Source organism: Oryctolagus cuniculus, chromosome 3, assembly GCF_964237555.1.
Source record: "Oryctolagus cuniculus chromosome 3, mOryCun1.1, whole genome shotgun sequence".
NCBI classification, from domain to species: Eukaryota; Metazoa; Chordata; class Mammalia; order Lagomorpha; family Leporidae; genus Oryctolagus; species Oryctolagus cuniculus.
The window spans coordinates 54,582,232-54,603,156 of NC_091434.1; the positions used below are offsets into that span (position 1 = coordinate 54,582,232).

Here is a 20,925-nt window from a genome sequence, read left to right on the forward strand (position 1 = left end):
CAATATTGATGAGTTAAAATCATGCATTTCTAGCTATTTTCAATACCTACATAGATGTTCTGTGTATGATAATGTTCTATCATGTGTTCTAATTAGATTTATCATCACACACTAATGAAATAAAAACAGTTTTCTGAATTGTGACATGAAAATCAAAAATGATTGAAAAGTAAGTACTTACTGAAATAAAAACTGAAATTGAAGTCTTAATTATTTTCCTATCTTTTTGCCAATGCGAGCTGTTTGTTTAATCTACTTCATACATTCTTAAAAGAAAATTAGTAAGCCTTTTTCATCTCTTCTAGGACTGTTCTTAACATTTTCAAACTACTTTTTCCCCAACACCTAAAATTCTATTGTCAGAGTGAATATTATATTCTAAGTATTGGTAGAAGATGAAAACTTCATGAATTTCAGTCCACAAATTGGGCTTGGAAGCAACAATCAATTTTTAGATAAGTACCTTCCTCAATATGGAGCACGAATGTTTTTACATTTGCAATATGAAGGCTAATGTCAGTGACACATTATCTGTCCTTAGTCATCATAACCAAGAGGTAAGAAATAACCAAGAGGTGAGAAATGAAAAGCTCCTGGGATTAAATAATTATCTCCTCTAAGGATTTTTTTAATTTCTATAATTAGAATTTATTATTTTGGATTAATGCAAGTAATTTTTAGGAGGGAAATAACTGACTCAATATCAATACTCTACAGTAAATGATTTTAAAATCATTAGAAGTTAATAATCTCAAAATGCATAAGGAATGGTTTCAAAAGGCAGAAAGGCAAAGGGATAAATTCAGATCATGGAATGCTGCCTGGAAAGGAGAGGGCATTGTGGAGAAATACTGGAAAGTGGTGTGAAGAGCCTGACAGCAGGATAAGTACATAAGCAAAATGGGGGAAAAGGAGACACAGAGGATAAGATTGAACATTATTTTGTCTACAATTTAAGCATAGTTTTAAATATTTACAAGGCACAAAGTTTCATTGATTTCAAGTAGAACTACAATAAATGAGGATTCCATTTTAATCATTTGCTTGTGAACAATACTTTATAATTGCTAAAATATTAATTTATGATAATTAATTAACATTTAAAATACTTACATGTTTGAGTACACAGGAGTAGAAAAAATGCCTGGGGCTGTATTGTGAGTCTGAGGTCCTAATTATCAGGAAAAGAAAATTATAACTTGCATCTGTCATCAGCAACTGGCTTAATGTTTAAAATATCGTCCCACAGGACTTTATTCTTTGTCACTTCTTGACTTACATGATTTCAGAAACTCTCCATAGTGAAATATAAAATCTTAAGCAGAGAATAAAATATACTAAAAGATCATATATCCTCTATAAATCCAGAATCTTTATCTGGGTTTTTCTTTTCTTTTTTTTTTAAAGATTTATTTATTTATTTGAAAGTCAGAGTTATACAGAGAGAGGAGAGGCAGAGAGAGAGAGAGAGAGAGAGAGAAAGAGAGAGAGAGAGAGGTCTTCCATCCACTGGTTCATTCCCCAGTTGGCCACAACAGCCAGAGCTGCTCCAATCTGAAGCAAGGAACCAGGAGCTTCTTCTGGGTCTCCCATGTGGGTGCAGGGGCCCAAGGACTTGGGTCAGCTTCTACTGCTTTCCCAGGCCATAGCAGAGAGCTGGATCCAAAATGGAGCAGCTAGGTCATGAACCGGTGCCCATGTGGGATGCCAGCGCTTCAGGCCAGGGCATTAACCTGCTGCGCAAACAGCGTCGGCCCCGTCTGGGTATTTCATAGTTATTCTGTGGTCCAGGCCTCCAGAATAGCTTACAACTCCCTAAATACATTGTATTTATATGCCTCTTGGAGTTCTTACTGTTTCCTTTGGAACCTCCTGCCTTGATCTCTTTTAACTTCTCAATTCTTGTATGTCATTCAGCTTGCATTAAGTGTTCTGGAATGCTTTCCATGAAATCTACATAAATAACGCATATCCTTCTCTAGTATTCCCAAAGCACTCTAAACATGCTCTTTATTACAACACTTCATTATTCTTCACTGTAATTATATACCTACTCTTTTATATTCCTATGATATGGTCTCATAACTGTATCTTCAGCATTTAACATAATAATTACTCAATAGCACTTATTTGTTGACTACATTATTAAATCCATGTATTTCTTTAGTGCTTATTAATCGGTATGCCTGCCGTTTGTCTCTTCCCATTCAAATGTTATCTAACATTCTTTGCATATGTAATATAGCAAGACTCCATAGCTGATTTTGCTAAATATTCCTGATATTGATGATATAGAAAGGCTTTAGGTAGAACATCTCTGCTGGTGCCTGGATTATTTTATGTTAATCATAAAAATCCACAAAAGCATGAAAAAGACAAATAGAGTTCTCAGCTAACAGAAAATAGTGCCAATAAGTACAGCTAATTCAAAGTCAGATTTAATTGGTAATTCTATTTCTCAACCTCAAATGAGTAACCAATATGCAACAATAATGTATAGAAAAAGTATTAACTCCAGGAGTTTTTCAAATTTGAATAGGAATGTTTTGGGAAGTACTTGGTTTTCTAGAGGAAGGAAGTGAGATTAAGAGTTCATCAACCTGAGAAATTAAGTGTGAAGTTAATACTATTTTTTTAGCTGTTTATTGTTGTACTGTTTTGAAAGCCAGAGTGACAGAGAAATCTTCCATCCTCTGGCTCCCAATTCAAATGATTATAAGAGATATGACTATGCCAAAAAAAGCCAAGGAGCCCAGAACTCAAGCTGGCTCTCCCATGTCAGTGTTAGGAACCCTATTAGTTGAGAAATCACCTGCTGTCTACCAGGGTGTGCTTTGGCAGTAAACTGGAATTGGAAACAGAACTAGGTCTTAATTCCAGGCACTCCAACATGGGATACAGGCATCTAAGTGGCATCTTAACGGCTACGACAAATTCTTGCTCTGATAATATTAGTTTAAAAACAAAACAAAACAAAAAAACCCTCTTCTGTGATTTCCAGCAATATGCTATAGAAATACCTTTCTAAAAATGTTCCTGAAACATTAATAAGTTTATAGAACATTAGTAGTATATTCTTTAAATATGGCTAAGCTTTCAGAGATGGAAGATAGCTCCTTCAAGATTAAAAAATAAATAAAAATAAAAACAACGTGGTGGGGGGACGCCCTGACCTCCAGTGCTTGCATCCCATATGGGCGCTGGTTGGAGACCCAACTGCTCTTCTTCCAGTCCAGCTGTCTGCTATGGCCTGGGAAAGCAGTAAAAGATGGCCCAAGTCCTTGGGCACCTGCACCCACGTGGGAGACCCAAAGGAAGCTCCTGGCTTCTGGCTTCTGGCTTCTGATCGGCACAGCTCTGGCCATTGTGACCATCTGGGGAGTGAACTAGCAGATGGAAGACCTCTCTCTCTCACTCTCTCTGCCTCTCCTTCTCTCTCTGTATAACTCTGATTTTCAAATATATAAATAAATGTTAAAAAAAAAAACAAGGTGGGAACTCAAATTTTGAGTGGTAAGTACATGCTGAGGTTGATGCCTGCCCCAGGGGCAGTAGCCATAACAAGAAACTTATTGTCTGATGAGGTGATATAGAATAAGACTCCAGGCTCAAAAAAACATGGGAAACTAAAACTAAGAGCCCCTGAAACTTCATAACATTCCTAAGAACTCATCTTCAGTGGAAGAGTTAATCTAAAGGAAAAAAAAATCATGACCCAAAGAAGAGAAATAAATTTTTTAGTCTTTTAGCTGTGCATACGGGAGGAATAAAAGATGCAAACATCTCTTATATAACCACAGACAACCTCTTATATATCTTTGAGTTTTAAAGCCTCAGCTCTTGTATTTTCCATAAAACTCCAAATGAGAACTTAACTAAAAAAAATGAGCTAGTATTTATGGTTCATTTGGTTATTTCCAGCAGCAAATAAAAATTTTCTCAAGTAGAATACAACCTATACAAGTATTAAAGAATTTCTGTCATAAAGGAGTTCACAATGGAAATAATAATAACCACTCAACACACCACACATACACACACACACACACACACACTTTTTTTCTGTCTTTAGCAGAAAAAAAATAGAATTAGATTTCAAATATTTGAAAAGTGAGATATAGAATATAAAATCAGTGCATTTTAACTCTTTCAACAGGAGAGTACTTTAAAATAGTTCACAGAAAAACAGACTTGAAAAATAACTTAATTTTGCTGCAAACATTCTTGAAATTCATGCAGATTTTTTCATATTATGCAATCTCCTTGAACTTTTTCATGCCCCATTTTTAAAAACAATAGATTTGAAAGCACAGGAATGGAACAAAAGCTTACCAAAATTCACAATTACCTATTATATGACTTTGAAACTATTCAGAAATTCAATTAAATAGTAAAATAATTTATAAAATTAAAGAGGTTATTTGATGTGCTATGTTAATGAAACTATAAATAAGGTATAATTAAATAAATAAATAGAGCACTGCTGAATTAGAGGACAGATTTAAACAAATCAACACAAATGTAGCAGAAAGCATTGAAAATATGTCAGCTAATAAAAGACATGGAAGACAAACTGAATTCTAACATATATATGGAAATTCAGAACAAGGTAATAAAGAACCTTGGGAAGACAACATAGGAAGATACAACGGCTAACATTTTTCCAGAACTACTTTACATAATGATACCAAAGAAACAATAAGATCTTACAAATAGACTAAAGCAAGTGTTTAGAGGGGAATCACCTACATAGGAATAATTAAGTAGAATGAAAATTAGGACAATTAATATATTTGAAGTATTAGAAAAATACTTCTCTACAACTTTCTTGTATAGTGAGACATAACTATATCCCAGAATAAGGGAAATGTTTTCGTAAGATTTATTTATTTATTTGAAAGGCAGAGCTACAGAGAGGCAGAGGCAGAGAGAGAGAGAAGTCTCCATCCACTGGTTCATTTCCCTGAATGGCCGCAATGGCTGTTAGCTGCACTGATCTGAAGCCAGGAGCCAGGAGCTTCTTCTGGGTCTCCCATGTGGGTGCAGGGGCCCAAGGACTTGGGTCAGCTTCTACTGCTTTCCCAGACCACAGCAGACAGCTGGATCAGAAGTGAAGCAGCTACGACTTGAACCAGCACCCATATGTGATTCCAGTGCTGCAGGCGGCAGCTTTACTCACTATGCCACAAAACCAGCCCTATCAAGGGAAATTTTATCAAATAAAATCTGAGAGGATACTCTCCAAAAATACATTCATTAAAGACAGTTCTTTTCTTTTTTAAGATTTATTTTATTTATTTGAAAAACAGAGTCACAGAGAGATAGGGAGAGAGAGAGAGATCTTCCATCCTCCGGTTTACTCCCCAAATAGCCACAACAGCCAGGGCTGGGCCAGAAGCCAGAAGCCAGAAGCCAGGAGCCAGGAGCTTCAGCAGGGTCTCCCATATGAATGCAGTGCCCAAAGAATTGGGTTATCTTTCACCGCTTTCCCAGGTACATTAAGAGAAAGCTGGATTGGAGGTGGAGCAGCTTGGATATCTCATATGGGATTTAGGGGTTGCAGGTGGTGGCTTAAACCATTATGTACAATACCGGCCCCAGAGACATTCAAGAGAATGGAGTACTGGTGCTGGTATGGTGGTACACTGGCTTAAGCCTCCTCCTGAAATACCAGCATCCCATATGCAAGCTTTTTTTTTTAAGATTTATTTATTTATTTGAAAGGTAGAGTTACAGACGGAGGTGCACTGGTTTGAGTTCATCTGCTCCACTTCCAATCTAGCTCTCTGCTAATGTGCCTGAGAAAGCAGCTGAAGACGGCTCTAGTGCTTGGGCTGCTGTACCCACATGGAAGACCCAGATGGAGTTCCAGGCTCCCATCCTTGACTTGGCACAGCTATCTCTCTGCAACTCTTTCAAGGAAAAAAATATCGAGCACTTTAGTAAAAACTGGCAATTGCTCACAAGAAAGTATAAAATAAATGAAAATATAATGAATATAAGAAGTTAATAAACATATGGACAGACAATAAAAAAAACCTTTAAAATAATCTAATCATACAAGATAATACTAGAAAATTAATCTGGTTCGTAAAAACTTTAGAGCAATTCCCTGTGAGACAAGTGCTCATTCCTCTGGTGAGCCATGCACTGAGCGTTCTCAGACCCTGGGTTAGCTGCACACTGAGCATGCAAAGCCCAAGTTGAGATGCACACAGGGTATGCTCATTCCTAGGTAAAAACTTCATTATTGGCATTATTGGAAAACCATAACAAGTATGATATGAAGCAGTGATCAGAAGGAAATTATCCTGTAATTATACATGCTAAAATTTAAGGGTAATTGCTGAAAGAAATATAGTGTGCAATCTTCAAAATAATAAAAGAAAAACTGATGGGAAGCTGGACTGGGAGTGGAGTAGCCAGGATTTGAACAGGTCTACTGATACGGGATGCTGTCATAGTAAGCAGCAGCTTAAATCACTGAGCTGGCCCCAAGAACTTTTAGCACCATTAACTCATTGAAATTTCACAATAATTATATTAATTTCTATTATTAAACCCATTTTATGGTTGAGAAAACTAAAGAACAAAGATGATAAATAAATTGATCAAACTAACATGCATTTTAAATGTTGGAATGTGTTTAAATATAAATAAGGTCTGGGAGCAGAATATTTCCTTAGTCACTATGCTACATACACTGTCTTTCAATAATCTAATCTATATGGATAAGATATATGATAACTTTATGCCAAGAAATTTGAAAATTTAGGTGAATTGAATAAATGTATGAGAACAATGTAACTTGACAATAAGCCTGAAAATATGAAAAATAAAAACACAAAAAATGCCAACATTCATTTTATTCTGACTATTTTTAAATTAAGATATCAACAAACACAAAGTTTTGCATTATTATGGGTACCATGTGATATTTCAACACTTGCAATATAGATTTTTAAAAACAGACATATATATTAACATTACCTATACTCAGCTTACTGTGTAATCAACTCCAGAATTTCTCATTCTAACTGCAAGTGGCTTTTTTTATTTACTAAAGTTCTTACTTACTAAAGTAACTGAATCCCCAATTTAAAATGTTTTTCAATAAGACCTAAATATTTATATCACAAGAGACTTATATCAAACCTTCAAAGATGTATATTACAAACTTCTAGAAAATAATAAAAAAGAAGCTACGTAATTCAATGCAATTTTTACCAAATTCCCAGTGGCACTGTATAGAGAATCCTCCCCTGTCTTCCCCAAAAAGAGGCTAAAATTCACATGGAACCACAAAAGTTCCCAAATAGCCAAAGGAACCTTGATCAAGAAGAATAAGCTGGTAGCATCAGACTCTCTGATTTCAAAATATAAAATTATAGTGATCACAACAGTATGGTATTAGAACAAAAAACAAAGTAATGGAGAAGAATTCTCATGCAAAAAAAAAAAATAAGCACACATCTATAGTCAGCTAATCATAGAAAAGTGTGCCAACAAAACACAAAGAGGAAGGAAAACTGGATATCTACATGTATAATTAAGTTGGACCCCTTATATTCTATATAAAACAACAACTCAAAATGAAATATAGACTTGAATATAAGAACTTAAACCATAAAACTACTAGGAGAAAGCAAAGCAGAAATGTTTCTTGGCACTGGTATGATCAAGCAGCAAATATTTTTTGTATATGACACAAAAAGATAGGCAATAAATGAAAAAATATGCAAATGGCATTATATCAAACGAAAAAAGTTTTTGCATAGCAAAATAAACATTCAACAGGTGAAAAAGCAACGTAAAGAATTGTAAAAAATATGTGCAAACCATATATATATTAAAGGGTCAATAACCAAAATGTAAATGGAACTAATAAGAAAAAAATCACCCAATTAAAACAATGAAACTAGGCCTGAACTGATCTAAACAAATTACTCAAAAAAAGAATTATAAATGAGAAACAGTTTTATAAAAAATGTGCTTAAAATCCCAAACCAACAGGAAAGTGCAAATGAAAATCACAAAGAAATATAACCTCACATCTATTGGGAAGACTATTAACTAAGCAACAAAAAATAAAAAGTGTTAAGTTGTCGAGAAAAGGGAACCTTTGAACACTGTTGGTAGTATTGTAAATTACTTCAGTTATTACAAAAAAGAAGATGGAAGTTCTATAAAGGTTAAAATAGCACTACTTTATAATCCAACAGTTCCAAACTGTGTATTTATACAAAGGAAATTAAATCTGTATGCTTATAAACATATCTGCATTCTCATGTTCATCTTGCAACGATTTGGAAACAATCTAAGTATCTGTTGAGGGATGAGTGGAGAAAACAAATTTCTGTATGTACAGTTATCCTTTGGTATCTATTGAAGATTCACTTCAGGACAACACAGGTTACCATATCCATGGATGCTTAAACCCTGTATATGTAATGGCATATTACTTACATATTAACTCTCATAAACATTAAATTATCTCTAGATTGCTTATAATACCTAATACAATGTAAATAGCTGTTATACTCTATTGTTCAGGAAATGGTGACATGAAAAACCTGTACTTGTTCAGCACAGACACAACCTTTGTATCCTAACTACACATACATTGAGCACAGTTGGGTGGATATGGATGACTGAGTGTATATCAAGATTATTTATTGGCCGGCCTCGCGGCTCACTTGGTTAATCCTCTACCTGTGGCACCGGCACCCCTGGTTCTAGTCCCAGTTGGGGTGCCGGATTCCGTCCTGGTTGCTCCTCTTCCAGTCCAGCTCTCTGCTGTGGCCCTGGAAGGCAGTGGAGGATGGCCCACGTCCTTGGGCCCTGCACCCGCATGGGAGACCAGGAGGAAACACCTGGCTTCTGGCTTCAGATCAGTGCAGTGCGCCGGCCGTAGCAGCCATTTAGGGGGGTGAACCAACGGAAAGGAAGACCTTTCTCTCTGTCGCTCTCACTGTCTAAATCTGCCTGTCAAAAAAATTATTTATCTATGTATCTTTCTATTTTTATCTAGATCTAGATTGCTCAAATGACAGGTACACAGATTCAATGGAATACCATTCAACCTTAGAAAAGGAAATACTGCCATTTTTGACAACAAAGATGAATCTAGAGGGCATTATACTAAATAAGCTTAGTATACATATAAAAAGACAAATGCTACAGGATCTTATATATATGTGGAATCTAACAATGTCAAACTCATAGAAATAGAAATTGTAAGGGTAGTTGTCAGGGGCTGGAGGGAGATATTGGTCAAAGAGTAAAAAAATTCAGTTATGTGAGATAAGTAAGTTCTGGAGATCCAAAATACAACAATGTGACTATACTTAACAAGCCCATATTATACAGTTCCTGGGCCGGCACTGTGGCGTACCAGTTAAAGCCCTGGCTTGAAGTGTCAGCATCCCATATGGGTACCAGTTCTAGTCCTGACTGCACCTCTTCCCATCCATCTCTCTGCTATGGCCTGGGAAAGCAGTAGAAGATTTCCCAAGTCCTTGGGCTCCTGCACCCGCATGGGGAACCTGGAAGAAGCTCCTGGCTCCTGGCTTCAGATTGGTGCAGCTCTGGCTGTTGCGGACATCTGAGGAATGAACCAGCAGATGGAAGACCTCTCTCTCTGTCTCTACCTCTCTCTGTAACTCTGTCTTTCAAATAAATAAAATAAATCTTAAAAAAAAGAATGTTGCTAAGAGAATAGATCTTAAATTATAGTTAATATTTCCTTATTCAGACATATATAAAACATCTAGTTTCATGCTTTAAATATATACAATGTTTAATCATATAGTACACCTCAAGATTGTGAACGGAAAATAAGATGCTGTAAAAGCAAAATAATAAACACAAAACTAAACAGAAAAATGAATGTTTTTCAACTTAGTAATAACTCAATAAAAATAGAAAAATAAAATAAAATAGAAATTTCTTATCATCATCTTTCATGTCTCAAATGTGGTCTCTTTTGTAAAGTTTCATGATCTTATGCCTAGGCATTGTAGGCCTTTTGACTTTCATATATATCCAGTTTTTTGTTTTTATTTTTGAGAGACAGAGCTCCCATCTAATTGTTCACTCCCAAATGCACTCAACAGCTAGAAATAGGCTGGGCCCTAAGCCAGGAGGGGAGAACTCAATTCAAATCTCCCATGAGAGCAGCTTGGATCTAAATAGTTGAGCCATCACCGTGCCTCCCAGGGTCTGCATTAGCTGAAAGTGAGTTTAGGAGCCAGAACCAGGAATGTAATCCAGATACTCTGATAGAAAATACAGTTATCTCTGTTAAAAAGATATTTATTTTTTAAAAGCGTATTTATTTGAGGGGCTGTAGCATAGTGGGCACGGGTTTATATCCCAGGTGCTCCTCTTCCCGTCCAGCTCCCTGATGATGCGTCGGGAAAGCAGCGGAAGACGGCTCATGTGCTTGGGCCTCTCCACCCACTTGGGAGACCTTGAAGAAGCTCCTGGCTCCTGGGTTCAGATTGGCCCAGCTCCGAACGTTGAGGCCATTTGAGTGAACCAGTGGGTGGAAGACCTTTCTCTCTGTCTCTCCCTCTCTCTGTAACTTTGGATCTCAAATAAATAAATCTTAAAAAAACCAAAATTATAAAAAATGTATTTATTTGAAAAGCAGAGCTACAACAAAGAAAAGGAGAGATACACAGAAATATGCTCCATCCATGGTTAACTCCCCAGATGTAACAATGGCCAGGGCTGTGCCATGCCTGCTACATCACAACTCCCTATCAAAACACAGGTATTTTAACCACTAGGCTAAACAACCCACCTCCACACCAACTATTTTATTGTACTTATCATATTGGGCTGTGATTATAACTGTGGTTATCTTCGCACTACTCTGTAACAGCCCTATGTAAAAATTATAGTTTCCATTTTTTACATGTTCACTAGATCTAGCCTGAAGCAAGAGTTAGTTGAAGGAATGAGCTAATAGAATAAATGATTTCTTCAATAATTGTCACTGATCCTTACCTGATTCACAGAGGTAGCTTGATCTCTTGGTTGTTCTTCCATTCCAATCAACATTTGTACGTTTCTACATAATTCAAAATAATAAAACAAACAGATTAACAAATAATTTGCTTCTCAAACTTGAACACCAATGATTATTTCCATATTTAAAATACAGAAATTTTAAAATTTCTCTTAAATGTCAATTTATAAGGAATATATTTTAATAACGTTTATATCACATGTTAATTACAAAATAAAAATTCAAATGACCTTGTTGTATCAGTGAGTGTCCATAAGAACATCTGATGGTCTGTGAAGACTGAGAATCAGCATATAATTATACTCACATTAAAGAATTTTTAAAGTAACAGGATAGGCAGTATTGTTAAATTAGGGAAAAAGACACAGTCTGAACTTGAAAAAATTCTTGCCCAGTGTTCTTCTGGCCATTCTTTTCCCAACCCCTTCTCTCTCTCAAATTGAGTGGACACATTTAAGCATGTTCATTTCTCCAGAACAAAATATGGAATAGCATGTGTACAGTGATTTTACACAAGGAAATTTGTTAGGAACTGTGCATTCAAAACTTTTATTATGGAGGCTCCAAAATGGTTAAATAGTGAAAAGCCACAATGACCTCAGCTGTAGAAAGGTAACAGAAAAACAAAGGAAGGATCACATCCCCAGGAGACAGACAAATTATCAGCAAAGAAGTGACAAAACAGAACTGAGACTCCATGGGACAGCAAGGAAAGAGGACAAACATGATGATATGGCCAGCTGTGCTGCCTGCCAACCCTGCATCTATGCAGCTGGCTGCCGGCTGCGAAACGCAATCTTCCCAGGACAAAGGAGAAAGAAATCGCCATGGTGTCATGACACTGGCAACTTCAACTGAGGGAGAATTAGACAGACCCACTGACCTTCAAGTCCAGCCTGGGGAACTGACTGAGCAGCGACTTTGCTCCGAGAAGGGAAGCCAAATCTCCTGCCTCCCCTGACCCACTCTCCTAGGCACCAGAGTTTCCACTGGGTGTGGTAGTCTTGGCTGAACCTTGCTCTGATGCAGCAACAGCACACAGTCATGCTGCTACCAGAAGAGACTGGAGCTAAAGTCAGGGCAACTTAGAGGAGAGACAGCAAACCCCCTGCATCCTGTAACTGTAAGAGTTTTGGGCATAAGCCCTGGAGCTTCACTCAATAACTATGTGACATAGGGGAGAACCCTGTAGCTTTTTGCGGCTAGCAGCAACAGTCCATAAACCATCTGGACCTGGCAACATCCCATACTGACACCAATTCGGGTCCCAGTTGCCCCACTTTCAATCAAACCAGCTCTCTCCTATGTACCCAGGAAGGCAGAAGATGGGCCTTTGTTTCGCATGTGGGAGATCTGAATAGATTTCTAGGCTCCTGGCTTTGGCCTGGCAAAACCTCAGCCATTATGGCTATTTGGAAAATAAACAAGTGGATAGAAGATTTCTCTCTCTCTCTCTCTCTCTCTCTCTCTCTTAATGTTGCCTTTCAAATAATGAAATATTTTTTAAAACAATCCAGACTTGACCTGAGGAAGTCTCTCCACACCTCCTAGATATTTGTTCTGAGAGCCCCAGGCACAAACCCCAGCAATACTCCTGCATGCTGCATGTGAAATGGAGACACTTCCATCTGTGCCTTATAGAACTGGGGCTGTTGGTGTTACTATCACAAACTTGGGAGCAACTTATGTGCACTTGTAGTATCTGGAGTGCTCTACTGCATTGTTCTGCTTCAGGCAATTAATTGGCTGCCAAAATCTGCAACACCTGGCTCCCCAACTGGGAGATCTGAGTAATGACCTCAGTGCATCCTGCAACTCTGGGGCTGTAAACAATCAATTTTAATTTCATCAAACCCAGTAGAATCTACCTGGTGGGATCTAGGGAAGAACCTTCTTGCATTTCACCTCTTTGGGTCCATAGCTGCCAGTGCAAAATCTCATACATACCTGCAGGACTGGAGCAGGGTTCAATTCACATCTCCTAGTACTAGAACTAGGGCTTTCTGTGTCACTAGCCTCAGCACCAGCTGCACTCTCCTAGAAGGAACTCTCACACAGTCCTAAAGCCACAGTTACTGGTTTCACAAGCCCAGCATCTTTTTTTTTTTTTTTTTTTTTTTTTGACAGGCAGAGTGGACAGCGAGAGAGAGAGACAGAGAGAAAGGTCTTCCTGGTCTCCCATGGGGTGCAGGGCCCAAGCACCTGGGCCATCCTCCACTGCACTCCCTGGCCACAGCAGAGAGCTGGCCTGGAAGAGGGGCAACCGGGACAGAATCCGGCGCCCCGACCGGGACTAGAACCCGGTGTGCCGGCGCCACTAGGTGGAGGATTAGCCTAGTGAGCCACGGCGCCGGCCGCCCAGCATCATTCTTGCCATTGGGACATGGGGACTGGGCCCTTTATATTTCTCATCACCAATAAGAAAGCCCTAGTTATCACAATTACTAGTGTAACTGACATAAAACACTTTGAGGACTGAAGATACATACACACACTAGGAAGCCCACATTCAGCTCAAAGTCACTCTGTTCACCTACAAACTATTGCAGTCTAGAATACTGTGTTACATATAGACACAGATAGACTGATTAAACCAACAGAAATCACTCAGAGGTTAAGATTCTGGGGTAACCTAGATTCAAAGCTGAAGCAACAAGCCAAGTTATATTCTGAATTCTACCTAAAACATAAACTATTTTCAAGTAAAACCTACACCATAAAGAAGAGGGACTATTATACTTAAGTGACTATTATGATCAAGTGAAAATTCAGGGAGATAGATTATACATTAAGTTCATGAGCTGGAGACTATACCCCCCTGTCCCATGTAATCACCTGTACTCCCCACCTGTCAATCAGACTATGTAACCACCCCCTTTTTGGAAGTGAATAATAAGGGTGGGGAGATCTGGATATGCTTGCTTTCTTGCTTTCTGGATTGCTCCCTCTCTCTCCTGGTCGACCCCTGGAAAGACTGGTATGAAAATCCCTGTTTACCCTTCCGGGTACACTCTTTTTTTTTTTTTTTTTTTTTTTTTTTTTTGACAGGCAGAGTGGACAGAGAGAGAGACAGAGAGAAAGGTCTTCCTTTTGCCGTTGGTTCACCCTCCAATGGCCGCCACTGCAGCCGGCGCACCGCGCTGATCCGATGGCAGGAGCCAGGATCCAGGTGCTTTTCCTGGTCTCCCATGGGGTGCAGGGCCCAAGCACCTGGGCCATCCTCCACTGCACTCCCTGGCCATAGCAGAGAGCTGGCCTGGAAGAGGGGCAACCGGGACAGAATCCGGCGCCCCGACCGGGACTAGAACCCGGTGTGCCGGCGCCGCAAGGTGGAGGATTAGCCTGTTGAGCCACGGCGCCGGCCTACGGGTACACTCTTCCTTAATAAAGCCCACATGCTCCTGTGTATTCTTCTCATTTTCAAAATAAACTTTAAATTTTACCATGCTGCATGCCATGTTTGAGCATGTGTTTAGAATTCCTCTCTAAATAAAAGGCAAGAAACTGAAATACTAATTTTGGCCTAACATAGCCCACAACAATATCAGATGTGCAGACAACAACGTAGGGATACAGGAAACATGAAAAATATAGCATGGCAACTCAAAAACACACAATAGTTTCCCAAAATTAGAAACTGATAAAATCTATAAAATGCTGGAAATAAAATTCAAAATAATTAGTGTAAAGAAATATGATGCAATGTAATAGAATACAGATACTAGCTTAAAGAAATGAGAAAAACAACAGGTGACCTGGATGAAACATTCACTATGAAGACAGAAATCATTAAAATTAATCAAACAAAATTGTGGAGATGAAATCTTCAGTCAATTAAGTAAAAAATACGATTGAGAGCATCAAGAGCAGAATGGACCAGTTGGACAAAAGAATTTATGATCCATAGGACAAGATATTTGAAATAACCAGTCAAACAGAAATACTTAGAAAATACTTAAAAAGTATACAGACAGCCTACATGAAATACAGCATATCATTAAGTACCCAAATAGTCCTCTTATAGAGATTTCTGAAGAAGAGAGGAAAAAACTATTGAGAACTGACTAATGAAATAATAGTTGAAAACTCTCCAAGTCTTGAGATAGACATAGACAAGAAACTCAAAGAACCCCAAACAGACTCAACTGAAAAGATCTTCTCCAAGGCATACTGTAGACACATTTTCAAAATTAGGGACAAGGAGAGTATCCTAAAGACAGTAAGAGAAAAGCATCAAATTACATATAAAGGAAAATCAGTTAGACTAACAGACTTCTCAAAGGAAACCCTGCAGGCCAGAAGAGAGTGGGATAATATATTCAAGTCGAAAAGAAAAAAAAAAAAAAACTACCAATCAAGAATATTATATCCAGTGATGCTATACTTCAGAAGTGAAGGAGAAGGAAGATATTACCCAGATAAACAAAAACTAAAGAGAATTCATCACCACCAGACCAGCCTTCCTAGAAATTCTGAAGTTAGTCCTACATTAGAAGTAGACATCATGAAAAATTAAGACTCTATCAGATTCCATAACATAAGATGTGATCAATAACCAATTAACAAGCCGGCGCCGTGGCTCAATAGGCTAATCCTCCACCTTGCGGCACCAGCACACCGGGTTCTAGACCCGGTTGGGGCGCCGGATTCTGTCCCGGTTGCCCCTCTTCCAGACCAGCTCTCTGCTATGGCCAGGGAGTGCAGTGGAGGATGGCCCAGGTGCTTGGGCCCTGCACCCCATGGGAGACCAGGAAAAGCACCTGGATCCTGGCTCCTGCCATCGGATCAGCGCGGTGCGCCGGCTGCAGTGGCGGCCATTGGAGGGTGAACCAACGGCAAAGGAAGACCTTTCTCTCTGTCTCTCTTTCTCTCTCTCTCTCTCACTGTCCACTCTGCCTGTCAAAAATTAAAAAAAAAATAACCAATTAACAAAAAGACCATTATTAATTTTTATCTATCAATACTAGCCTTTAATGTAAGTGGATTATATTAGATGCCAAAGATTTTGGTTGGCTGAATGGACAAAAAACCAAGACCCAGCTACATGGTGTCTACAAGAAACTCAATTCACAAATAAAAATTACGCAGACTGAAAGAGAAGGGTGCATACAAGAAACTCACTTCACAAATAAAGAAAGCTACATTTGGACTGAAAGTGAATGACTGGACAAAGATATACCAGGAAAATGGAAATCAAAAACAAGCAGGAGAGGCTATCCTTAAAAGCGGATAATACAGACTATAAGACAAAAACTTAAAAAAGACAAGGACATTTTATATTATTAAAAGAACTGACTCACCGAAAAGATAAGAATCATAAAGATATATGGACTCAACACAATACCACCCAAATATATACAGAAAATACTATTAGACATAAAGGGAAATATAGATTCCAATACAATCATATTGAGAGACTTTAACGCCATACTGTCGTCAATGGACAGTTCATCCAGACAGAAAATCAAATATATATAGGAGTTGAACCATACTATTCAAAAAATGGGCCTAACAGACACTCACAAAACATTTTACCCAACAGCTACAGAATATATATTCTTCACATCAGCACATGGAACATTTCCTAGAATGAAGTCTCAGTAAATTTCTATAATATCACAAAGGATAAACGAGAAATCAACAAGAACAAAAGAACATTTACAAATACGTGGAAATTAAACAATACACTATTGAACGACTAATGGGTATTGAAGAAATTAAAAAGGAATTCAAAACATTTTTTAAATAAATGAAAATGAAAACATGTCATAACAAAATACGTTACATACAGCAAAAGCAGTAGTAAGAGGGAATTTCATAGCATTAAGTGCTTAAATTAAAAAATAGAAAGGACTCAAATAAATGACATAATGATGCATCTCAAGGACTTAAAAAACAAACACAAAATTAACAGGAGGTGAGAAGTAATAAATAATAAAGATCAGGAAAAAATAAATGAAATTGAAACTAAGAAACAATACAAAAGGGGGCTGGTGCTGTGGTGTAGTAATTTAAGCCTCTGCTTGGCTGCTCTGGCATCCCATATGGATGCCAGTTCATGTCCTGGCTGCTCCTCTTCAGATCCATCTCTCTGCTGATGGCCTGGGAAAGCAGTGGAAATTGGCTCAAGTGCTTGAGACCCTGCATCCACATGGGAGACCCAGAAGAAGCTCCTGGCTCCTGGCTTCAGACTGGCCCAGCTCTGACTGTTATGGACATTTGGGGAGTGAAGCAGGGAATGGAAGGCTTTTCTCTCTGTCTCTGCATCTCTGTAAATCTGCCTCTCAAAAAGTAAATAAATCTTTTAAAAAACAGATACAAAAGCTCAATAAAACAAAATAGACAAACACTTATAGAGACTAACAAAAAAACTCAAATAAAATTAGAGATAATAAAAGGAGACATTAAAATTGACATGACTAGAATACAAATGATCATAAAAGAAACCACTATAAAAAATGTATGCTAGGGGCCAGCGCTGTAGCACAGCGGGTTAACGCCCTGGCCTGAAGCGCCAGCATCCCATATGGGTGTCGGTTCTAGTCCCAGCTCCTTGTCTTCCAATCCAGCTCTCTGCTATGGCCTGGGATAGCAGTGGAAGATGGCCCAAGTCCTTGGGCCCCTGCACCCATGTGGTGAGACCTGGAAGAGGCTTCAGATCAGCACAGCTCCAACCGTTGTGGCCATCTGGGGGGTTGAGCCAGTGGATGGAAGACCTCTCTCTCTGTCTCTACCTCTCTCTGTAACTGTCTTTCATATAAATAAAATAAATCTTTTAAAGAAAATGTATGCTAATAAATTGGAAAGCCTTGAAGAAACTGATAAATTTTTGGGTACATACAACTTACATCAAGACTAAATCAAGAAGATAGAGAAAATCCGAACAGACCAAGAGCTAGCAGTAAGATTGAAACACTATCAAAAGTTCTCATCAAGGAAAATTCCAAGGGTTGATAGCTTTACTACTGAATCTGTCAAAACATTTCAAGAGGAAATAACTCCAATACTTTTCAAACTATTCAAAAGATTAAAGAGGACGGAACTGTGCCCAACTCTTTTTATATGGTCAATATTGCTCCGATACCAAACCTAAACAGACACAGCACAAAAAGAAAGCCATAGGTATATGATTTTGAGTAACATATAGAAATTCTCAAAAAAAAAAAAAATACTGGCAAACCAAACCCAGGTCAAAAAGATCATACATCATAATCAAAGTAATTCATCCCAGAGATGCAAATCACAAATCACAAATCAACAAATGCCACTAATCATATCAACAGAATGAAGAACAAAAATCAGAATCAAATTAATAGATGTGGAGAAAGCATTTGATAATAATTAACATCTCTTTATAATAAGAACTCCCCACAAACTACAGAAGGACCATATCTAAAAATTATGCAGGATATATATGACAAACTAACAGCCAATGTCTTACTGAATGGGGAAAAACTGAAAGCATCTCCCCTCAGATCTGCAATAAGATAAGCATGCCCTACTTTCACTACTCTCATTCTGTATAGTATTGGAAGTATCAGCAAGAACATTAGAGAAGAGAAAGAAATAAAGGATAAAAACAGTGGAGAAGAAGAAGTAAATTTTTCCATGTTTTCAGGTGTCAGGATGTCATACATGTAAAAACTCAAATACTCCACCAAAATGCTGTAAGAACTAATAATAAATTTAGTGTGGTTTCAGGTTACCAAATAAACATAGAAACAACAGTAGTTCTCTTATATGCTAATGATGAACATGCTGAATGAAAAATTCAACAAAATCATTGACAATATCCATTAAAAATCAAATATTTAGGAATAATCTAACCAAAGAAGTAAAAGATGTCTACAATGAAAATTATAAAACCTTGGTGATATAAATGAAAAGGTTCCAAAAAATGGAGCATAGTCCTTCCTTAAGGGTTGGAAGAATGAATATAATTCAAATGTCTATACTACCTAAAGCAATTTAGATTCAATGCAATGCCTACCAAAATGTTAATGATATTCTTTACAGAATTAGAAAAACATTCTAAAATTCATATGGAATCACAAAAGATCCAGAGTAGCTGAAGCCAATCTGAACAAAATTGGAAGCATCACAATGCCTGAATTAAAAGCACACTACAGGCTGGTGCCGCAGCTCACTAGGCTAATCTTCCACCTGCAGCGCCGGCACTCCAGGTTCTAGTCCTGGTTGGGGCACCAGTTCTGTCCCGGTTGCTTCTCTTCCAGTCCAGCTCTCTGCTGTGGCCCAAGTGGGCACTGCAGGATGACCCAAGTGCTTGGGCCCCTGCACCCGCATGGGAGACCAGGAAGAAGCACCTGGCTCCTGGCTTCGGATTGGCGCAGCACGCGGGCCATAGCAGCCATTTGGGGGGTGAAACAATGGAAGGAAGACCTTTCTCTCTGTCTCTCTCTCTCTCTCTCACTTTCCAACTCTGCCTGTCAAAAAAAAAAAATAAACATACTACAAATTTATCATAATTAAAACAGCATGTTCTAGCATAAATACCTACACATGGATCAATGGAACAGAATAGAAAGCTCAGAAATTAATACGCATACAGCCAACTGAATTTTGACGAAAGTGCTCAGACTATACAGGTGAGTAAGGTTAGTCTTTTCAACAAATGGCACTGGCAAAACTGGATATTTATATGTAGAAGAATGAAATTAGATCCTTACCTTCCACCATGTACAAAAATTGTAAAATTACTATATTTTAGGAGTTATGCAATCTTTACTCTGTCAATTACTCTGTCAGTTATTAAGCCTTATAGACATGGAAAGATGACATATTCTACTCTAATCTGAAAAATTTATCTGCAAATAATTTAGGAAATTTCCAGTTTATTTAAATCTTCTTCAAAACCACATTGTCTTATTAGCATAGTGAACCAGTTATGCTAACAATGGATCCAAAGACATGGATTTGATTCCTACAACAAAATGAAAAATCAGCAGAGAACATATATTTGTGTTCAGAGGCTGTATCTTTATTATTGGGTCAAAAAGCATGGAATTATTTAGAAGAATAAAAATCAAAGATCAGCGTTGTGGCATAGTGGGCTAAGCCACTGCTGACCATGCCTGCATTCCATATGGGCACTAGTTTGTGTCCCACCTATTCCATTTCTGATACAGTACCTTGCTAATTCTACTGGAAAAGTGGTGGAGGATACCCAAATGCTTCGGCCCATGCCACTCATGTGGGAGACCCAGATGAAAACTCTTGGATCCTGGTTTCTGCTGGCCCAGCCCTGGCCATTTCAGCCATTTGGGGAGTAAACCAACAGATGGAAGATCTCTCTTTCTCTCTCTAGCTCTCCCTCTGTTTGCAATTCTTTAAAATAAATAAATCTTTAATAAAAAGAAGAAAAATCAAAGTCCCATTTCATACTTCCCCTAGACCAAATAGGTAAATATTATAAACTATCATCTTGTGACTTATATTTAGGTAGACTATCCTAAGGATATTCAAATGTTATTATTGGTATTATTAATTTCAGGGAATAAAGCTATTCTCTATTATTAGTTAAAAAATACATTTTTTGACCTTAAGATCAATGATGACCTTAAGATCATAACTCATTTATTGTGTTTGCATTTAAAGTAAGAAAAATATTATGTACCTCTCCTTTTTGAGGATCCAAAAGGGACTGTGAAGCTCTAGGAAAATTTTTTGTGGGTGACGTTTGAGCTGTAATGACTGATTCTTGAGTAGACATGTTTATAGCTCCTAGGGAAAGAAGAGATGTCTTTAAATGTGAGAAAATCATATCCTTGCATTAATGATAGTATTAATAGCATTGATACAACATTCACTTTAAGAAGCTACTATAATTACTGAGATTATCATAATCAGAGCTTATTTGAGTTACAGAAGTA

General features: G+C 37.8%; 1 protein-coding gene across 3 annotated transcripts in view; it reads right to left on the bottom strand.

Annotated features, from left to right (window-relative positions):
* Nucleotides 1-20,925, bottom strand: part of FSIP2 (fibrous sheath interacting protein 2) — a 120,097-nt gene that overhangs the window by 48,304 nt on the left and 50,868 nt on the right. For all 3 annotated transcript variants that reach the window (XM_070071516.1, XM_051849368.2, XM_051849367.2), the window contains 3 exons: nucleotides 20,670-20,776; nucleotides 11,014-11,077; nucleotides 1,114-1,171 (listed from right to left, as the gene is read on the bottom strand). In XM_070071516.1, coding sequence (XP_069927617.1) covers nucleotides 1,114-1,171; nucleotides 11,014-11,077; nucleotides 20,670-20,765 — 218 coding nt within the window. In that variant the 5' untranslated portion in view covers nucleotides 20,766-20,776. The remainder of the gene's footprint in view (nucleotides 1-1,113; nucleotides 1,172-11,013; nucleotides 11,078-20,669; nucleotides 20,777-20,925) is intronic.